This window comes from Dermacentor silvarum, chromosome 1, assembly GCF_013339745.2.
Source record: "Dermacentor silvarum isolate Dsil-2018 chromosome 1, BIME_Dsil_1.4, whole genome shotgun sequence".
Lineage (NCBI taxonomy): Eukaryota > Metazoa > Arthropoda > Arachnida > Ixodida > Ixodidae > Dermacentor > Dermacentor silvarum.
Genome location: NC_051154.1, coordinates 205,146,075 through 205,169,283, shown reverse-complemented (window position 1 = coordinate 205,169,283; position 23,209 = coordinate 205,146,075). Strand labels below are relative to the sequence as shown.

Here is a 23,209-nt window from a genome sequence, read left to right as displayed (position 1 = left end):
TACTAGAATAACGTTTTATTTGCGGCAATGACCTACGTTGTACGAGTAAATGTATCATGTGGCACTCGCAGGTCCCAGTAAATTGTTATGTTTAGTGCTAGACAGGTTGTCTTTTATGCCAGAAGCGAAAATGCTGGCGCCAGGTGAAACTCAAAGCAGCTGAAGTTGGGAGTCGCAAGCTTTTCCAGATGTCCTGGCCCCTCTTACTATAAGCACTGCTCATCGACGCGATGGCACTTATAAAGGGATCGATCCAGAGGGTACGTGGGCTACTGTTTGAGGACAACTCTTTTATTCAGTCGTCTCATGATTGCTATTGTGGGCAGCACTGCAATAAATGCCATTAAGAGAGAGAGAGAGAAAGCAAGAGGTGAAAGGCTGAGAGGTTAACCAGATTAATTGTGCGGTTGGCTATGCACAGGGGAAGCGAGTAAGGGCAGAAAAGATCAGGAGCAAAGAAGAAAAGATAAAAGCTATAGAAGATTTGCCTTGGTTGAACGCGGTTAAACCAAGTTTGTCGAGCGATAGCACGGTTTTGCTTGCTTTGCGAAAGGACACAGACGCTGCTCGGCGCCATCAGAAACTACCACATGTACAGTTGCACCACAAGACAACACACAGACGCTGCTTGGCACAGCAGCAGCAGCGAGTGAATTGACCTGCATATAGCGTCTCGCTTCAACGCTAACTAAGCGTCGAAAACACAGCGCATACGAAGATACCAGCACTCGGCGCCCTTTGTACACATCGCAGATCGCGTTGAAGATCAGGCCTGCGCGACCACGCACTTTGTCCACATCGCAGATCGCTTTCAAGATATCGGTGCCCACGCGGCGTACGCAGCAGCCGCCGGTAGTGGCAGGCTAAGTCCCAGTTTGGCCTTGGCTGAGCTTGAAGGTCAAATTTACGGAACCAGGCATTTTCTGGGTTTGTACCTGGAGTAGTAGAGCTATCGCTCTAAAAATATTTGTCCGCACGCCATTCAGTCCTGATACTTTTAAAAAGCACGCTAGCGTTTTTAAAGCAGCTCGGGATGACGTCGACTGGGACCATGGTCCAAGAACTCTGGCTTCCTAAAAGGAATGGTTGTCAATCTTGTCGAGCGTGGTGCTAAGGGCTCTTCTTTGCGCACTGAAACAACGACACTCGCATAGAAGGTGTGTTATCGTCTCTTTGCACCCACAGAATTTACATTCCGGATTTCTCGCGATTCCGATGAGGTAGGAGTAGGCAGTATAGTAAACGATACTCCAAGCCATAGTCGACAATTCAAAGTTACCTCCCGTCATGGTAAGCCGTGGGGAAGGCGGAGCTTTAGATGGGGATCAGGCAACAAAGGCGCTGGTTTGTAAAGTCTGCAGAACTTCACTGGGCCAGCGTAACCAGCGCACGAAGCTTTCCAGCTGCATCATGCTCTTGCTATCGGGATTGAAACGCAATCGCTGCTGTCATGAGAAGATCGAGTGGTTGAATCTGCTTGCTCGTTTCCAACAATACTGCAGTGACTTGGCATGCAATAGAAATGGTCATTTTTATAGCTTTTACAATGGCTGACATTTCAGCCCACTGTGGCTCCCTTCCTTGGAAGGTTTCAATGTAATTGATCGTACTTTGCTGATTTGTTGAAGCTGCGACTGATTCAGAGGCAGCGACGGCTGCATCAGTGTAGAAGGAAGTGTGGTCTTTATTGTGGTTGACAAAGTTGTATCTTTTTCTATATTGTTCTGCATGCCTAGTTTTTTGTTGTCTATGTGTTTGGAAATGAGCGCAATTATTGGTAATGCCCTGGCTGCTTTAATAATGGTGCCCGTCTCAGGTGGTGGGGTGTCTGTTGGTGGGAAACTTAAGCTTGCGGTAACCTGTCTACCAGACGAAATTCGTAGTAAACTGACTTCCTGCCTTCTCTTGTGTACACTGATTTGAATGGTCAGTAAGAAGGAACGAAATTAAAGACATTTAGGATGTCGAAGTTTCACGCGGCCTTCCTTTCCAGCTGAAATGAGTGATGTTTGAAGAATCATGCAATCGGCCGGGTGTATTTGAATCTCATTGAAAAGCGGAACCAGATCACCTTAACCGGTCTATATTCTGTCCGGTTGAAATAGGCGCGCCTGGGCTGACCACTCTTACGCGGAACCGCACAGCGGCTGGCAGGTGTGCCCCGTGTGTCATAAGTAATTATTAAATGCACACAGACACGTTCGACTGGCTGCTGCATTGTCAGCACTCAAAAATTGACGCTTGTGAGGACTAGAAAAACAGTTGACCTTCATTGGATATTTGCAAGAAATAAAACAAGGCCTGGGGACTATTACTTCAACAAGGAGGCAACAGTTGCTGCGCAAGAGCCTACTAAACAACCTGCCAAGATCCTATTGAATTCAGAAGGTGGCTATAGGTTTAGCAGTATCGAAAACACCAAGTCAGAGAGAGGAATACAACGCTGAAAATGGGGTGGTATGTGCTATGGCGCTGACGTTTAGGCAGTTAATGAGGGCGTATTGTTAGGGAAACGGGAATGGCTCACATGCTCTGAGAAATACTACGATAATCAAAATAAAATGGAGCATCGTTTCACTCTCTTTCAGATATCCTCATACGCCGCCAAATATTACGCGGTAATTAAAATATCGAATCTAATTAAAGGATGCAACCTTTAATTAGATTCGATCTTTTGTGTACCTTGTTAAGAAGAAAAGGGACAGGGAAAAATACGAATGTGTGGTAGGGAATGTGCAATTTCAAAACCCTTGCACCGGAAATCAGCCATCTTACGTACATGTGAATTTGTATGTGGTCACCGCACACGAATGTGCTTGACTTTAATTTCCCGCAATGCACAATGACGTGCAGAAAGCTTGATATATATATCCTTCGAGGCCTCAAGTGGCATATTTGCCTTTGTTATTTAGACGACATTGTGGTCTTTTCCTCCGATTTTGCGTCCCATCTAACTCGCCTCGAACAAGTGCTCGCTTGCCTCTCAGCTGCAGGACTGCAACTGAACTTGAAGAAATGCCACTTCGCCGCTCGAAAGCTTACGATTCTGGGTCATGTTGTTTCGAAGGACGGTATGCTCCCCGACCCTGCCAAACTTACCGCCGTTTCAGCGTTTCCCAAACCAAGTACCATGAAAGATCTCCGCAGCTTTATCGGCCTATGTTCTTATTTCCGACGCTTTATCCGCAATTTCGCGAGGATCATCAACCCTTTGACCAAGCTCCTCGCTGGCAGTAATAACCTTTCGGCTTGGTCACCTGCTTGCGAAGACGCTTTCAACGAATTGCGCCGTCTCCTTACGTCACCTCCTATACTGCGACACTTCGACCCCTCTGCACCCACTGAGATCCACACGGACGTCAGCGATGTCGGGTTAGGCGCTATTCTTGCTCAACGGAAAGATGGGTTTGAAGAGTACGTCGTTGCCTATGCAAGCCGAACTCTCAACAAAGCCGAAGGCAACTATTCGGAGACTGAAAAAGAATGTCTTGCCATAATTTGGGCCATAGAGAAATTTCGTCCTTACGTGTACGGGCGCCCATTTGACGTAGTGACCGACCACCACGCCCTGTGCTGGTTGTCGTCACTGAAAGATCCAAGTGGTCGGCTCGCTCAATGGGCATTGCGCCTCCAGGAATACGACATCCGCATCGTGTATCACTCTGGTCGGAAACATTCGGATGCAGACGCCCTCTCCCGTTCACCCCTGCCTCCCGACCCTGTCTGCTTCACAAATACTACCTGCGATACCACTGTTCTTGCCATCTTTGACATGCCATCTGAGCAGCGCAAGGACCCGTGGGTGGCTTCCATTCTAGACGTTCAGTCTGGCCGGACTTCTGCTCCCGCTTCTCGGACGTGGTGTCGGCAGGCTGAGCACTTCACCACTCGGGAAGACGTGCTGTACCGCCGGAATTACACCCCCGGCGGCCGTAAGTGGCTCCTCGTCATTCCCTGCCACCTGCGCTCCGAAATCTGCCCCACTTTCCACGACGACCCACAATGTGGCCACGCAGGTTTCCTGAAGACGTATTCACGTATTAAGCTTCGGTACTGCTGGCGTGGCATGTACCAGTATGTTCGACAGTATGTTCGGTCATGTTCCACGTGTCAGCGACGCAAGACTCCTCCTCAACACGCCGCCGGCCCCTTATTACATCTACCATACCCCGCACCTCCACAACATAAAATGGGGGTGTTGGTCTTCAAGCAGGCTTGGACGTGGCGTTGCAGAAGGCTATCCGAAAGGCAGGTCAGGTTACTGGCGAGCGCGAGCTAGAGCGTCAGCAACAACCACACTCATCGTCGTCTTCTTTTCCCAGACATCCAAGCGCGGTCATTCGCCTTCAGTACAATATATATATATATATATATATATATATATGGTGCCTTCCTAAAGCCACCACTTTGACTTGCGTTGCTGATTCAGAGCCTTTCTCTGTCGTTCCTCTTAAGGCGGATCCTGCTGGACATTCTCCCTCTACCTCCGCTCTTGCAGCCGTAAACAGCTCGGACTTGACCCCTTCGCAGAGACAACAGTTACTTGCGTTGTTGAAGAAGCATGAAGGTTCATTTGACGCCCATTATTCGATAGTCGGACAGACTTCCATCACAGTGCATCGGATTCAGAAGTCGGCAGATCCATAGAGTCTCACCGGCCGTATCGCGTGTCTCTAGCCGGGCGCAAGGTATTGAAGAAAACGTCATCGACATGCTGCAACGTGAGATAATCCGCCTCTCTGCTAGCCCTTGGTCGTCTCCCATCGTTTTGGTCCGAAAAAACGATGTCTCCGTGCAATTTTGTGTGTGTGCTTGGGAGAGATTACCGAGCGCTCCCACAAGATGATGCGCAAAGATGTATACCCATTGCCTCGCATTGACGATGCCGTCGATTCCCTGCAAGGTGCCGAGTACTTCTACAGTCTTGATCTGCGTTCAGGTTACTGACAAATTCCGATGCATGAATATGACAAAGAAAAAAACAGCGTTTGAAACCCCAGATGGCCTTCACGAGTTCAACGTCCTGCCCTTCGGCCTCTGCAATGCTCCCGCAACTTTTGAGCGTATGCTTGACAGCATTCTGCGTGGCCTGAAGTGGAAGACTTGCTTGTGCTATCTGGATGATATAGTTATTTTCTCCCCATCTGCCCAGCACCTGCAACGTCTGGACGAGGAACTCACGTGTCTCGCCAACGCTGGTCTTCAGCTCAACATCAAAAAGTGTCATTTTTCAAGGAAGATGATCCAGGTCTTAAATCATATTGTGAGCAAGGATGGTATTCCATCTGATCCTGGCGACATTCCGGCGGTATTTCACTTTCCTCATCCAGAAAAGACCAAAGGACTACACAGTTTCCTTGGCATCGCTTCCTATTTTCGCCGATTTATACTCGACTTCGCCTCTACAACTGCTCCTTTACGCAACTTACTTCGTTCTGGTGTTCCATTCGTGTGGTCACCAGAATGTGAATCTTCCTTTGACCAGCTGAAGGGCGCCCTCACATCTGAACCTGTCCTGTGTCATTTTGATGAGACTGTACCAACACTCTTGCACACGGACGCTAGCGGCCATGGCATCGGTGCTGTCCTCCTCCAGCTAGACAACTCTTCGCATGAGAGCGCGCCAGCCGCGTACTCACACCTGCCGAGAAGAACTATACCACCACTGAGCAGGAGTACCTAGCTGTCATTTGGTCCGTACAGAAGTTTCGCCCTTATATCCACGGCCGCCATTTTACGATCGTCACGAAACATCACGCCTTATGCTGACTCTCTACACTCAAGAACTTGTCAGGGCGTCTTGGTCGCTGGATACTTCGTCTGCAAGAATATAACTTTGGGATCATCTACAAGTCTGGTAAGAAGCACCAAGACGCCGACGCTCTTTCTCGCCGCCCGCTTCCTACAGCCGCACTGATCAATGGTTTCGCAACCACCTCCAGCGACGCACTCACTGACGTCTCTTCTATGGTGGTGATGTCCTTCGCCGCTCTTAATCATGTTACTTCGGACGAACATGAATACTTTTCGTCTCAACAACTCGCTGACTCGTACTGTCGCCGTATTTTAAAAGAGTTGAATGTTGGACTAGTTGGTTTTTTGACATAAGAACCATCTTCAAAAACAGCGCAATGGGATGGCACAAACAGAGAGGAATACGAACACAGGCGCTAACTAACAACTGATTTATTGAAGCCAGACCCACAGGTATATATGTCCACAAGCGGCGCAGGCGCACCGTTACAACGTATATGGAAACCATCATTTTTTTATGGTTTGGCACGACTATGGCACGACTATGGTTAAACCATAGTCGTGCCAATTCCACTTGCATGTGGAATTGGCACGACTGAAATGTAGAGCGGATGATACGTATCAGGAAATAAATACATTACATTCCAAATACAGAAAATCGGATAACCGAGTAATAGAACGAAGAAGACGTTTTGCTTACAGCACAGTTGGTTACAGCAAGGCTTGCTCGCCGACAAAAAAAAAGGACATAAAATATTCCGCAACGTCACGGTAGAAGCTAATTGAGAACATACTAATGGCATCTGTTCTCTCTCTCTCTTTTAGACTGAGCATTTAGTGTATTAAATAAAATGCACTCTGAAATTTATAATTTTGTCAAAGAATTAAAATTTGGCAACATTTATTCCTTCCTTTCTTGCTCTTCTTGTTTTACAAGTCTTCAAGTCATTATGTCACGCCGATAAATCAAGCTGTTCAGGTACGCAGAACACTAGATATGAAACAAAGTTGAAAATTTCTAATACAAACTAATAAATGTTTTTAATAAATCTGACATTCCCTACGCATGTACTTGCGATACAGACTATTCAGCCCTTATGAGGCAAATTTCAGGTGCACTTGTACGCCTTCGGAGATGTCAACGCTCACAAATCTGCATTCCGCATCTCAACGAGGTTGCATGCTCATCAGCTTGTGTCGTCTCTCCACAGCATTTTTTTTTCTCGCCCATTTGCTGTCTCGCTCCTTGTAGGCAGGTAGTTTGGGGTCCTTAAATACACGAAAACTTTTCCAGTGGCACGCGGCACAAATGAGATAAGAGCACCTGAGTTGCGCAAAGGAGCTCGCGATAACAGCGTTACGAATGAGATAAGAAAGGAGGACGAGCTGAGACGTCCGGCGCGAGGCACGCCGGAGAGCAGCGTAGACCGGCCTCCGCTTTAGAAACAAACAAACAAAAAATCTAGAAGCGAAGCAGCATCTGCAAAAACGGTGACGAGGTGAGAGTGAGAATAGGGATGCTCGTTTGACGGCGGCATTGCAAGGCTGCAATGTCCCGACGGCCGCAGGTCGACAACTCCGGTGAAAACGCGTTTGCCCCCCAAGGCTTGGGTCCAGAGCCGTGCCCGCTGCCCCGCAACTGGTGGGTCAGCTATTCGGCGCGCCAGTGAAAGCGCTGCCCAAAACAGACAGGTGGCCCCAAGGGAGCGAGTAATATTCACTCGGGGGGACCCAGCTTATGGGGCTGCAGAACGCGGCAGAACAGTCGACTGGTTTTCACAACCAATAACGAAGAAGGTAACGGGCCGGATAAGCTCAGAGGCCGAGCAGAAAAGAAAAGGGAACAGACGAAAGGAAGAAGAAAGAGAGAGCCAAGAGGAAACAAGAGAAGGATAATCACGCTGGCCTATAGCCTGAGGAAAGAAACTCGCAGTTGCCAACTTTCTATTTTTGGGCACTTCCCAGCGGCGCAAGAAGAAACCAAGAGTAAAAGGACCAAAACAGACAAAAGTTCTTCCCCCCCCCCCGCAGGCTTTCTACCCCCCCCCCCCCTCTTCGCGCCGCCATGTTGAATTTTTGCCCTTTCCCTCTCCGTCCCTCGTAGTGCGGCGCTCTAACAGGACGCCGGCGAGGAGAGTCAACGAGGAAGCCCTCCACGGAGAGGTCCTCGCGGTGACGTCACGCCCAGTTGGCCCCATTGGCCCAGCCGCGGTCACGTGGCAAGCGGCCGTCTCGAACAGACAGTGCTCCCGTTTGCGGGGATTACATCAATGCTTTTAGTACGGTCCCCGGTGCGTTTCCTCGGGGTGCTGGTGGTGTAGTCGTGCAACGTTGTCTGGGGGGCCTGGGACACGCACAGGAACCGCTCCACTTCCTGGGGCCGCATGCCTTATCGGCGTGGAGGAGCCGATGCAATGCCGACACCGAGAGCATGGCCCCGGAGGCCGGCGCCCCCGCGCCGCCGCTGCTGCTGCCCTCGGCTGCCCCGGTGCCTGCTAGGACCCCGCGACGACGACCACTCGACGCCCATGTGACGGCCACCCCCGTTGGCACCGGACGCGAGCGGCGCGTCACTCCCGGCCGACGACCATGTGCGTCCGCTGGGTGCTCCCGGACTAGCGCCCACGTCGCCAGCAACGAGCCGGCCTGAGCGGACAATCTCCTCGGCCGGCGGACACTGCCAACCATGTCGGCGGGCGGCGAAGCCACCCTGTTTCCCATGACCTTGACAGGCTTTCTGCCCTTCTCGTCGCACCGAGTCCTGTGGTCCCTAACCTTACTACTCTCGTGTATCGTGCCCGTGGCTGTGCACATCGCGCGGCGTCGACGCATCGCCGAGCTTATCTCCAAGATTCCGGGGCCCACGGCGGCGCACCCGATCCTCGGCAACTTGGACGTGCTGTACGAGCTCAAAAAGTACAGGCACCTCCTTGCGCCACATATACGTAAGTGTTTATACGTGAAACGCCATTGCTGATGTGCATGACCTGTGATTGTGTGCACGCCGGCGCGCGTGAGAAGAACGCGCGCCCAGTCGTGCCAGGTTTGGTCGAGAAGACAGGGGCGGCCCGTGAATGGTTACCAATCCCCGGTGCGTGCACGCCTGTGTGAACGGCAGCAGTGCCGTTCATGCAGCGCATGCAGTGCATCGAGCGACGCGCGAAGGCCGCGCGAGTAGTTTCCGGCGCCGCCTACGAAGACGCGCCTCACTTTCGCTTGTCCCATCGACACACGTGCGCGCGCCGCCAAAAAATCGCAAAAGAAGGCCGCCACGCGGAGCAGCGCGCCGGGATCTGTCGGTTCCAAAAAAAGCGGGCAGCGGCACTCACTTCCTCGCGGATACCCGCGGTGTCCCGATTTCGGCGGCAGCCACCCAGTTGCCTTGCCTTCGGGTCATACGCATGACGGTCGGCGGCGGCCGGCCGCGCAGGATCCGCTCTCGCTGAGAATAAAAAAAAGCAGGAAGCGGCCCCGCGCGAAACACTCCTGCGCCGCGAAGAGAAAGAGCGAAAGCAAAAACAATAAAAAATACAGGCTTTATCTGCTGTTCCCGCTGCCTGGAGTGGCTGCAAGGACGGAGCCAGACAGCGCACTGCAGAGCGTTCACGACTCGCGGGCCGAAACGAGTTCCCCGGCCTTATGGAGCGCTGAGTTTCCCAGCGGCTGCAGTGCTGCGTTTCTTTCTCTTCCTCGGCGGTGTTTCGCTAGGCTGGCCAGGACAGAGAGAAAAGCTCGTCGAGCGCTTGAGGAATGGCCGCCTCTTGACGTCTTGAAGCGCTCCCCTCCGCCGTGCTCTTTTCGTTTCTCTAGGGAGGCCAATGGAACGAAGCCTGCGCCGCGTGCAAGGCCCGCGTTGCTTTTTCTCCACTTGAGCGAACGCTGTCAAGCGCGCAGGCTGCCAGCTGAGCTGACGAGCAGTGCGAAGCGCGGGAGGTCAAACAAAGTGCAGTAGCAGGAGTGGGCGAGTGCTGTGCCAGATCACGAACAGGTAGAATTCGGCGCGAGTACAAAGACCTGTTCAAGCACTGGAGGCTTAAGAAAGATCGTTTAGGACGCAGGCAGCTTTCTCTACCCTGCCTGCGCATTAGGGAATTCTGAAAACACCTTTATCTGCCTTTAAGAATTGATGTGCACGGGAGCTGCAGCGTTGAAAGCCTGATATTGTCACACTGTGCTTAAGTTGTCACAGAATAACAATACTGCTTTATTGGGTGCGATAATGGGACACGAAATGTCTGTGTAGTGACAAAACACCTGCTACGCGATACGGTGGTCATAGTGAAATAGTTACACAACATGGGACATGCCCTTTACTATGATGTTTTTTTTTTTTTTGTACTTTTGTTCCTGTTCGTTCTAGGGCATTTGTACTGCGCTTTACCGGGATTCTATTACAAAACTTCTACACTAGGCACAAATTGCTGTGCATCTTCCTTTGTCGTTCTTGTTGCCGAATAGTCCAATGTCATGTTCACAGAACGTCACTGAATGAATAATTTCGTCCCGCATGGATTTCCGCATAAATAGCATAATTTTGCGGCTTGACTTGTATAACCGGTCGACGAAACAAACTGTCGCACTGTATATGTAAAGCGTCTCATCTTGCGGGCCTGTGGTCGTAAAAGGTTCCAAGGCGCACTTTAAAGAAAAGTTATTTGCTTGAGCATTTACGTAGCAAACCAATAGACCTTTGGCGCTTCACTTGCGTTGGTTCACTATGACATTCTGACGACTTTATGGGGTATAGTTTGGCGTTTTGCGGCAATCTGAAGTGAAGGTCTTCAACTCTGTGGTTCTTGAAAAATTGCTAGCAGTAGAAATGACATTTCACCTGCTCAGCAAAATAAATACTAGTCCATGTAAACGATTGTTATTATCCTCTATCAGAAATCCCGGAAACGCAAAACAGAAAGAAAACTGCCGAAATCAGGTTACCTATTCGTGAACGGGGTGGGGCGTCATGCGCGTTACGGAATACAGCAAAATCATTAATGCTTAATGGTTGTTGCTAGTGGAATTTCACGAGAGTGTCGCTCAGTAATATATTCGTCGCCAAACTGTGCGGTTTTCAATTACATTATAAAGGTAGTTAGGAATTTTTCCGGCATGGCAACAGCGTTGTCCATCAACGGGAAAGAACCAAGGACAGTTACGCGAAGTGGCTGCTCTAAACATCCGTTCTCTTTGGAAAAGGCTTTAATGTTCCCTAAGCCCCCCTTCCCTGCACCTTTTCCTCGATTCTATCCCCCGTAGCATCCGACGCGCATCGTTCCATCACCAGCCGCACCGCTCTCCTCCTCAGCGCGTTCACGCTTTCACCTCCGCTGCGCAGAAACTATTTCACCGATGTTGTTCCGCTGGAAAGAACGTGCGGTGTTGATTGTTTCCTTTCTTCTTCTTTTTTTTTTTGCTCTCTTGTCATTATTGTTGTTTCAGTGCGCTTCCTGCTAAGAGTTTCTGTCGCTAAGCGTTCGCCCCGGAGGTTTCCTTTTCGCAGAATGTAGGCCACGCAGAGAGAGAGGAAAAAGAAACGAAAGGGCCATGCGGCGGCTGAGTATAGCAACGACCATGTAACGCTGGCCGCCTAAGGCCGTTCCATCGGCCTTATAGTCGCCGGCTTCTCCGCCGAAGCTTCCCGCCGTGGAAAGAGGCACGCGGTGGCCAAGCTGGCAACGAGGTGGAGCCGGCGCGCTCAGGCGCTTTATGAGAGGAGCAAAGCAAAGACCACAAAACGCTCGTGACGTGCCGGAGAGGACGCGGCTGCGGGGAAGCGAGATCTTGCCGATAAGATAAGCATTACGCATAGCAGTTTTTCTGGCGTATTTCGTCGCCGGCGAGGCGTGCTTATTGAATGGTTGTGAGCGATATGACATAACGAGGATGCAATTACGAGTCCACCGCGAGGTTTCTAGATGCCCTCCGAGTGGGTTCGAGCTTTGCGTTTCGTCGCCCACTTCCATCCTTCCCTCCCCCTCCCCTACTTTCCATTCGCCATCTCTCGTGTTTTACGTAACGAAACATCAAGGAACGTGCGTTACGTATACAGATGACCTTATGTGATTGAAACTTAGACGCATTCCAAGGCATTGCGGCTTGAGTTCGGAAGTAGCCCAAAAGATGAGGCGCCAGGGAGTGCAGACAACTCAGCAGGTGCAGTTATCTTTGACTTTCCTCTCGTTTGCAACACATGGATTATTAGTTGCATTAATGTATATGTTTCAGATGTTTTACTTCACATTTTACACAAATAGTACACAACTGTGTACTATTTGAACACAGTTGGGAGTCTTCTGTACGCCACGGTAGCTCTTTCAAGTATGCTATGTAGTTCTTTGCTGTACGGCATAGATGAATGATGTGACTCTTATTCCAAGCTCGAGAAAGTTCAGTCACTGCACTTCAGTCACTGTCAGTCATATTTTTCTGTCCCGACTGTGGTCACGCTGAGAAAGCCACGCGCGAGCTTTGACCAGGCCTCGCACTTTGCTTTGGAGCAGCGGGCTGCACGAAGGATTCACGAGTGCACAGAGACAAACCGTAACGCCATATATAGACTGAGTTTCATATTGATAAGCGCTACCGACTGATGTATCAATCTGTTTTGTTTGGATGTAGATGAAAAAAGGCCTGAAAATGCTTCGAAGTGCCTTCTGTGAATTGTTAGTCTTTGCTCTGAGGTGGAAATAACAACGTCTCTCATTTAAAATGTTTCAAGCACTCTGAGGCACTGCAGATTCACTATTAAGCGCTTTAAGAATGCACTGTATTTGACAGGGTACGCGAAATTTAGATGTTCGAATGCTCATTAAAGGTAATAGTTTCACGTTCACTGCAAATGGTTTAAATAATCTCCAGCCTAATTGCTTAGAAGAATAATTACGTAAGAGTTGGGCTGTAGGGACACGCAAGGTGAGAATAATGACAAGATTTCGGTGCAATACTGATTTTCTTTTCCAAATTGGGAGTAGTGCAACAAAACATATCATCGGACCGGTTGGTGGATTCAAGCTGCAAGTAAAGCTGCAGAATGCAATGTGAAGAAAGCGAGATGCTGTGCTCGTCTCCGTCATTTCTGTGTCTCGCTTTATCCACGTTGCATTGCGCAGTTTTGCTTGAAGCTGGGAGTAGTGCCTCTCAATATCAGCGAATTTTCAATGGAGCACCCGTCGTTCGTGCGCGGCACTCTTTGACGAGCATTAACATCTGCGCTTGAATTACATGCTGGTGGAAACAAACGCAATTCAATTTTTGATCATGCACAGAAGCCAAATTAAACTTCCAATGAAAGAGCACATGCAGACAGTTGCAAGAAGATGTGACAAAAAGATTATGCAGTTAGCATATCTGCAGTTGAATAGTTGGCTATGCAGTTAGCATATATATAGGAAAATCAGAAGCACAACATTTCCTAAATACGCTTGGCCCATTGAAAAATCCAGTTACTACTATAAATAAATATATATATATATATATATATATATATATATATATATAGATTCATTCGTTACTCAAGGTAGATAAGAGTCCTAATCACACTTGCAGAGCTTCTTGCCAAGCAGTACCGTAGACATGCAGATATTTGAGGAGGAATGTCACCACACCGTAAGCTGACATTCCATGTTTGTAAGCCTTGCTCCCTTCAATGAATGAACCATTCAGCAAACGACTACACGCATAGCGCGGTAATGTCTCACTTCACTCGTTGCGTTAAAGCTATGATATAACCGCTCTTCAAGCTACTCTAACTACGGTAACAACATTCACGATTAGGAGAGCACAAACAGTTTGTAGCATGTAGTTTGTTCATCGATGAAGTAGACAAGTGTGCAATGTACACCATCACACTGTGATATTAAATTGGGCAAGAAAAGCTCAGAGGAAAGATGAAAGGCTCAATATTGAAACGATGAGTAACACGAGAACTAGGTGAGGGCAGGAGCCAACGTTTCGACAAGTAGACTTGTCTTCTTCAAGGCAACATATGCTCTCCTCGGCACAGTATATATAGGTAGGGTTCTTCTAAAGGGGAGAGAAGGTGAGGCGGTACATTATATTTCTTTTCAATTCTACACTCTCGCTCGTTACCTCACCCATCCGCCTCACCTTCTCTCCCCTTTAGAAGAACCCTACCTATATATACTGTGCCGAGGAGAGCATATGTTGCCTTGAAGAAGACAAGTCCACTTGTCGAAACGTTGGCTCCTGCCCTCACCTTGTTCTCGTGTTACTCATCGCCTTGAATCGCCATTCCCCTTGTTTTCCCTCAACATTGAAACGCTATTATATACGGAACAGGGGTGTCGGCGCGACTTTCTCTGAGGGCGAGCAGATCGAAAAGAAACAATCATGATTCACTAATAAAACAGAACATTCTCGCTGACCATGAATTACTTTCCAGAGTGTGAAAAATTAAGATAGGACAGTGTGTTCATATACGCAGCTAGGCAGCTGGCAAAAACATCGCCAGCGACCTGGTACATTCAAGTAGGCCAGGAGGGGGAGGCGGGTGACTAAACTCCGCTTCCGACACGCAACTCACGAACTTGCGACGTCAGCAATCTAAAGACCCGGCCGTTTTTCCCTCAACGCACACGGATGGAGGAAAAAGTATCACGCGAGCTTTCGCTGCCGCGGTTAACGCTTCTTTTTTGTCGCGGCCTCTCGCTCAGCTGTAGGCACGGTTCGAAAGAAGCGAGGGAAATGAGGAGGAAAGAAAAAACAGAAATCGCCCTCCGAAACAACCCTGTAAGTAAGAACACACCACACCTAAACGGTTTCGAAAAATCGGAAGCCGCAAGGAAGCCGTAGCCAACCTGGACACGTACGGCTGCTATTGCGCGCGAATGCAGCTCATCCACTTCAGAAATAATAGTCATTTGCTATACGCTGGTATTGGTTCCCAATGAGAAACAACGACACTACTATACATGATAGACAAGTTAAGATTCTTGATTTCGTAAAGTTATAAAGCAATCAAAATAGATATCGCAACACATGGGCTTCGAAGGAGCAATCACTATACATGGTGGTACAACAGTAACCTCCAAATTATGGATTTCTCTAAGTATCAGCTGGCGGTAGTATTCACAAAGGTGATATTCCTTTCCATGGACATACATATCGATATCCTCTCGAAGGAAAGTTTGCATGTGTAGTAGGAGATCGCCAAACCCATTTATGAACACAATATTTATTGCATTCTAGCGAGGCCATAGCTGAAGTCCTCGGATAAATATGTTTTGGGGTTTTGCCTACATGAAGTCACGTAGTGCCCAGGTTATGCATAGCAACAGGAATTTACTACAGTGAGCTATTAGCATTCTTAATCTGAGGCCGGCTTTTTTACACGACGAAGTTTTGAGCTTTCCCCTATTTATGCAGGACTCGGCTAGCTGCTGCATCACGAAGTAGCTGTCAGTAGCAATGAATGTCGTCTGACTGAGCTGTCTGATGCTGATAATTATTCCTTAACCTTCCAGTTCTGAAGCTCTCCGGATAGAAAACCTAATAAGCGCTAGCTACTTGTGCAACATCCATGTTGTGAATTGTCACTGTGCTAGTTACCTCTATTACAGAACAGCAATGAGCTATCCTGCTGCTTTCTGTGCAAATATTTCTTTCCGTACCTTGCAATTCCAGAGAGAAAGAGAGAGCTTCGCAACAGGAAAGGGGAAGGATGTTAAGGCTGAATGGCAACGTGAGGACACTCGCTTACTTCGTGATGCTCCAGAGAAATACTTAACCACGTTACTGTAATTCTAGACCAAAAACAGCTGTCGAGCGCAGGTGCTGGTCAGCGACTAAACCATCGACTGAGTTCGTGGAGTTAACCGACATCACAATGCCAGGCCAAGCTTGTGACATCGGCTGACTTCGTGTCATATCTCTCGGTATAAGTGCTTTCTAATGTTAGTGCACTTAAGGCTTTTTTGATCGTCTGAAACTGTTTAGACTTTTAAAGACGTCTGTGAAAGTATTAGGCGAGTTCACGCTGCGCATGCTACGTTCACCGGTCCAACTAACTATCCTGTCAACACATCTTCATTGGTGATAATGCTACTACAATAGCATTGGGGACTTTTTGCTCTAGATTTACGTTTTCTTCTAGATAGCAGATGAGACCAGTCTGCAACGTATTTCTCACCGTATGAATGTCGCTTCTCCGATGCTGCAACTTTATCTTAATTCTTTCAAGCCAGAAATGTAACGGCTAGCGAACGTCAACGATAGTTTGCATACTCCAGTCATTTTAATTCGTTCGTTCTGCTCCATCGCTACCGTGAGGGGTTCCGGTGGCGAGAACTTTCACATTGCTAAAAGGGCAGTGTTGGTCCTCAAGCTTGGAGCGATCCAAATGACTAGACAAGGATTGACTGTATACTTTCGCTGCTGCATCTTCTCGGCGGCGGCGCGTAACCTTGCGGTTCCAAAAAATGGAGGGGTTGCGTAGAGGGGGTGGGTATGATAATATTGGGCGGCCGTTGTTGGAAGCAACATCAACATAATTCCTCGCTTTATCCTGGTGCGATGTCCCCGATACGCGCCCACCTTAACCTGCTTGCGGGTGTTTGTGTTGTGAGCTTTCTTCGCGCCGCTACTGATTGTGCGTGCGTATATGAATCGTGACAGCGATGTTTTTGCTGTTTGCTACCCAATTACTATGTTTGCACGAATCATCACGAGCACCCCGCCTCACTTTCTGTCTCTTTATCTCTCTCTCTCTCTCTCTCTATGAGCACGGACGGACACAGCTTAGTCAAAGTACGCATCCGTGGAAGTTATCTGGAAGCAAAAAAAAAAAAAAATGTTTTTAAAGCCCTAAGTATTATTTCAGATTTGAAGAACAATTTTTCTGCGTAATTAGGGAGAAAGCGATGCTTACAACAGTAGCAAGGATGCAAGCGTGCATTGATCAAAACAACTAACATGATTTTAACCATAGTGTGATGTAATAATGAGGTCCGTCGGCAAAATGATCATTCATTGCACAGAAACTTAGTCAAACTGTGAACACAGTATGTTGTTTATTTTTATGTGATCATAGCGGCAATCGCAAATTCCATCCATACATGTGTTATAGTGCTTTTGCAGGCCTCATACACGTTTCATCGTGAAGTTGACTTCGAAGAATTGAGTTGATTTGATGGTTTTCCTCAACTAATACGCACCATATGCTGCCAACGTCTTTAACAAATATGTGTAATGGTGCGTTGAATGTCCCTCATGATGCGGGAAAAAAAGTGAAAGTGGTCAGTATCTCGGGTTGTCCGTCCGGTTTTCGTTTTTTGCCACAGGAATCCTGACCCTTGACCTACCGGCCTCATGTGACTTTAACATGACAATACTTCTGAAAACGGTAAGATTTCCGGGATCACCATGAAAACGCATAAAATACAGTTGCAGGAAGTGCTACTTAAGAGTGGCTGAAGGCTTATCTACTGTGGGCTTATTCTTGCTGCAATACACGGGGTGATCATTTTAAAGTTCGACAGAATTTTTAAAACTCACCTGTGGCGGATACCTTAATTGTAGTCCTTGAGCTCGATTATTCAAAAAGGTTGATATTACTTGCACGAGAAATTGAAACACATATATAACTAACATAAGATCATTACTTAACTTCTTAAACAATTACTTGACGGCACACATTGCAATTTACTAATTATATCTCGTGAGTTCGCAAGATTTATCCACTTGAAATGAATTTCCACACCAGTTTCCAGATATTCTTTCCCAAAGTGTGAGACGAAACAGATGGGCGTTCCAGATACCATTGTGCTTCAATGCATAAAAGAACGTTTTCGTAAAAAAGTAAGTGGAACAACAGTGCATCTTTACGACGAGTTTGAGGGCGCATATCTCCAAATAAAGATATAAGTAATACACTGGTACATTAACACGATACACTTCATGCGTCTTCGCAGTATGCCATCGCGGTTATAATTAGCACAGCAAGGTCTCAAGTCGACAAACAGTGCACGCACGTGCCGCATTTATGGATAACATCTTAACGACACCGATCGAAACATGAACCAATGAACCAGCAAGGGGGATGAAAAGAAACGCTTTAGCTGGAAAGATCCATGCATCCATATACGCCTAGCTATGCATGCGCACATAATCAACAACGCATATTACAAACACAATGACGCATGCACATATAGACGACTGCTCAATAATTCATATTTGGCACCCTGAACTGCATTGGACGGGTAACTTATGCAACAGTCTCGGTTTATATATATATATATTATATATATATATATATATATATATATATATATATCCAGGGTGTCCCAACTAACATGCTCCAAGATTTTAAAAATGAGCACTTGCGTTACTCAAAGAAAACCTGGTGCATATAGTGTCCAGTAATGTTTTTCTGAGCGTGAAAGAAGCCCGCGAATGCACGCAAAATTGCCGCGCGACTGGCCGCTCGAGGCACTTTGCGTGCATTCGCGGGCTTCTTTCACGCTAGGAAAAACACTTTTATGTAGCACGTAAAGAAACAGAAAGAAGCATTAAGAAACAGAAAGCTGCATCGGGTGTTTTTCATGTTCTACTATTTTCTAATTAATAATACTAATACGAATTGACACTTTTCATGTAAATGTAATATTTGAAAAGTTGATTAATTAATTAAGACTAACTATGTAATTAGGCGGAATGCAACAAACAATTTGAGTATCTCCTACCGACGGCAAGAAAACATTACCTTGGTTCTGTCCAGCTACGTGGTATTTGCATATTTTTAAATGTTGGTGCATGATAGGACACCCTGTATGAACGCTTGCGTTCATTCCCACATCCCTAATCTACGTGGGTATTTTTTAGCGCTAATTCTCAACACTTACGCAAGACCATCTAGCTCAAGAGTTAGCCTTTCTAGAACCAATACGTGTTTCGCATATATAGAGCATATTACGAACTGCATTCGTTGAACCCATCGTCTATTACATATTCAGAAAAGCAGTATAGTTTACAAGGCTGTGATAAATGTTCAAAAACGTACTACGTGATAACGAATTCTTAAGAAATGCCATCACATAGAATTAGAAATCGTAAGTTGGACTGGATGGTTGTGTTAATACTAACTCAACATTTATATAGATTATGGGGTTACTGAGCTAATCTGATTTGCGTAAGGTTTGTAAGAAACCGATTTAGTGTACTCTCTATCTCTTAACAATTACTAAGATGCAAATATTAAATTTTATTTTCAGAAATGGTGAGGAATGATACTGAAGACCTCGGAATTCATTTTCATTGTCTGACTTGCTTTATCATGCACGAAACATAAGTACACCAGCGGTTTTTAATTCCACCCCATCGAAATATGGCCACCGCGGTCGGCCATTCGCGATATTCTGCTCAGTAGCAGAACACCATGGCCACTGATTCATCGCGATGGGTCGATGACGCGAAAGAGCAATCTGCGTATATCTGTGGCCGGTGTGTCGTCACTGCTTGTTACGAGACACCACAGTACGCTGTGTAAAACTGCTTGGGGGCATTGCACTTGTGGTTGTGGCAATGGCCATGTTGTTGCTCGAGGCAATGTTAGCCTCGCATGCTGTACCGCAAACTTCCCTGGCAAAGTTGCACTTTTGTAAACACTAAATGGGGAGTACATGTTCATAATTTTGCAGTCACGGCAGAAATGCGAGCACAAGGCATCACGAGGCACCCTTCTCACGATGTCTATTCGTTCTGTAAGCAATAGTGTTGCATAAACGCGCGCTGAAGTCCCTTGCTTTGCAAGGGCTTGCTTATTCTCTTCTATGAGCATCGAAGCTCTAATGGGACCGCATGAAATCTTCTGCGTGAGACCCCCTTTGCACGATGTTTATTCCTTCTGTAAACAATTGCGTTCCACAAGCACGGTTTGAAGTCTTTACCTTTGCAAGTTTTTGCTTATTCCCTTTTATGAGCATCCAAGCTCTAGTGGGACCACATGAAATATTCTGCGTTAAGTGCCTCTTTGCAACCTGCGCATAGCTGAACAACAAACGCGCAGCCCTTTCATTAGCACCAAGGATGGAGTGCATGTTATACTGTCCGGATTCGACCCATCAGCATTGTTTCGAATTTGTTGCTGCCATTGACTGCGTAGGGCTCGTGCGACAGGGCCCATAGCTTTGATAGCTGCAGGCAATTGTTTTCTGTTTGGGTGCCTCGACAGCGCTATTCTCGCTTGAGCACCTGTGTTTTCGTCATTTGCAATACCTACGTGAGAGGCGATTGAAGCACGATGTTAAAACATTTTTGCGTGAGCTCTGTTAGTTGAGTTAGTGACAGTCGACAGGTCTCGCTGGAAGGCAACTGAGGAGATAGGAGGTGGAGACTTTGAATGTGCCTGTATGACGGTGTACTGGGGAGGCACTAGTTTGAGGAGTGCGGTTACTATGGCTGCAATATCTGCAGTCGGCGACAAGATATACCCGTCGAGGCGTCTAAACAGTGTAGCCTCAAAAGACCACGGTACTGAATCTAAATTTCAGTGGCGCATCCGCCTGAACCTACACATACGGGCCCGTCTGCGCAGACTTGGAGACAAGCATTTTTCAATCGCTCCAGCACCAACGAAGGAAAGTGGCGAAGGGGTAGAAATTACTTGAAGCACCGCCGAGCAATTTTGCCATCGCAGGCGATGTCTACAATGCGTCAGGACGATTCAATTCGTTCTCGGCATTTTCAACGTTTGACGCCGAGCACGTAGAGTGTTCTTAGCACCGCGTGAAAATTGGATGGAGGCATGGCGCTGAATCATTGCATAAAAAATTGGACGAAAGCGCACTCACTCTGCCGTAAAAGTAAGGTGAGCAGTGCTTAAAATTTCAAAAGGCAGAGCGGGAGGGACTCGGGTTACGCACATATTTTTTTTTTTTTTTGCTATAGATGCTAGCTAAGGAAGGCCTTAGGACAAAAGAAGAAATTTCCTGTGAACAATACAAATAAAGCCGTTCATATATTGGCTCTACGGTGTAGCTGTCCGGGAAATTGATGATGCTAACTGATCATTAGTCCAGTGTGACTCGCCGCGGTGGCTTAGCGGTTATGGTGCTGCGCTGCTAAGCACACTGCTAAGCCTCCTAAGCACGGCCGCGGCGGCCGCATTTCGATGGCGGCGAAATGCAAAAACACCCGTGTCCCGCGCACCTGGGGAACGTTAAGGATCCCCTGGTGGTGAAAATTACTCTGGAGTCCCGCCCCACTACGGCGTGCCTCATAATGCAATCGCCGTTTTGGCGCGTAAAATCTGAGAACTCATTTATTCATCTCTATGGGAGTGTGCAATTTAAGGGACGAACTGCATACACTAATTCGTGATACATGCATTCAGCGCACTTCTATTTTATGCCACTGCTGTTACCACGTGAAGTCTCTGTGATGTTAGTGCAGCGTGGTCGACCGCTCATTACAAGTCCACGGTTGCGGATGATGCCTAGAAGGGAACTCTGGTATCGCTTCGAGCTGGATCAGCTCAGAAATTCACTTGGAGGCGTGATGATTATCGTTTTTATATCTTATACAAAATAGCTAAAAAATTGTGCAGATCCCACGCCCTGTGGGAATCGTTATTATGCGAAGCTGGTACCTGGCCACCCAGCGTTGTTTGGGATTACGAAATCTCCTACCAGGTAGGCCAGCGTGTTTTTGTATAAGACGAACAACTATGCGTCTGACGCGAGCGCGTGCGCGACGACAGCAGCAAGACGACGATGAAGACCATCGTGTGGCGCCGACGGCATGATTTCTGCACCGGCCGTTCGACGCGAGCTTACGACATGCCAATTGTTGGCTTCTTCATAGGTACTTGACGAGTGTAAGCGCGAAAAAACACGGATTGTGACGTCATCACCGAGTATGTGTTGCACAGTAGTACGCACAGCTGTCATCTTTATGAAAGGAGACACGCGAGCGCGTGGCAAATAGCCTCGAATCTCACATGTGGCGCGGCGCCGCGGCGAGATGTGAAACGAAAAGGAGAGAGTGGTGCCGTTCCTTTTACTGCCTACCCTCCCGTCACGAATGTGTTTGTCTTTTTCTTACGCTTCCTTTTTGATATCCACCTTTTGTTGACACATCTCAGCAAACGAGGATTGTTTTCCGTAAGCATTGTTGCTATCACAGCTTCGGAAGCATTCGAGGCAAACGAAAAGCATAATAAATTTCCACAGACCAGGCTTGCTTTTACTATCTCACGTGCGGTTGATACATTCGAAAATCGCATAATGAGAGCGCTTATCATCCTACGTCAAAATGCCGCGCGACCGGCCACGCGACCTGCCGCTCGAGGCATATTGCGTGTATTCGCGGGCTTCTTTCACGCTCGGAAAAACGCTTTTATGTTGCTCCTATTGAGCAGCAGAAAGCTGTATCGGGAGTTTTTCATGTTGCTCTACAATTTTCTCATTGACACTTGTCATCTAATTATAATATTTGTGAAGTTGAATAATTAATTAATGCTAATTATGTACTTAGGCGGAATTCAAAAAATTATCTGAGTATCTACAAGCGACGGCAAACAACATCACCTTGGTTCTGACCATCTACGTGACATTTGCATATTTTAAAATCTTGGTACATGATAGTTTGGACGCCCTTTACATCTGTTATACGGCGTTCCTTTACAGCAGCACAAAACGCAACATACAGATATGACACATCTACGCAGGTTCAGTTATCGTCGTAGTTTTCGTCGATCACTCCGGAAGATGCGATGCTATGATCGCGCTATCAGTTACGTACAAAGCGATCTTGTCCGGTCGTTTGCCATAACAACATAAAGTGATAAAAAAAGAAAGAAAACTGCAAGAAAGGAACGTAATCAGTAAAAGGAACGGCACCACTCTCTCCTTTTCGTTTCACATCTCGCCGCCCCGCCGCGCCACATGTGGGCTTCGAGGCTATCTGCCACGCGCTCGCGTGTTGCCTTTCATGAAGATGACGGCTGTACATATGGCCATGTCATGTGGTGTATGTTAAAACGACGATGAAATTAGCATTCTGGCGATGAAACGTTAAAACTTGTTCGACCTGGGCCGATTATGAAGGCGGGACAGCATCGCGCAGTTTCTCCTTAGCGTTAGCTGATACAAGGAAAATACTGGATAATATGGGCCGATCCCAGAGATTGTGTAGTCTAACACAGTATCTCAAAGCGCGAGCTGCCGCGAGGAGAGAACACGAGAAACTGGTACGTGACGTATGCGCGAAACGTCACAAAGAGGCGGTTGGTCTTGGGGGAGAAATATGCCTGCCCTAGTGGATAGAGCAGTGGGCTGCTGTACTCGAAGGCAGAGGTTCGATTCCACTGTTGGTTATGAATTTATTTTATTTCATGAGGTCCCAAATGTGGCGACACAGGGAATACCTACCTACCTGCCTGCTAACCTATCGGCCAACCGACCAACCGAAGTCTCGCAAAGGGCCTGAAATGGGGCAAATGATT

The 23,209-nt window shown here is 47.4% G+C and overlaps 1 protein-coding gene across 2 annotated transcripts in view; it reads left to right on the top strand.

Moving 5' to 3' along the window:
* Positions 1 to 23,209, top strand: part of LOC119436676 (cytochrome P450 4c3-like) — a 144,817-nt gene that overhangs the window by 56,821 nt on the left and 64,787 nt on the right. The window contains exon 1 of one of the 2 annotated variants that reach the window (XM_037703637.2): positions 7,907 to 8,699. The exons of the other annotated variant lie outside the window; for it this stretch is intronic. Within the exon in view, the coding sequence (XP_037559565.1) occupies positions 8,441 to 8,699 (259 nt within the window). The 5' untranslated portion in view covers positions 7,907 to 8,440. Of the gene's footprint in view, positions 1 to 7,906; positions 8,700 to 23,209 lie in introns of those variants that run through there. 2 annotated transcript variants of the gene reach the window in all.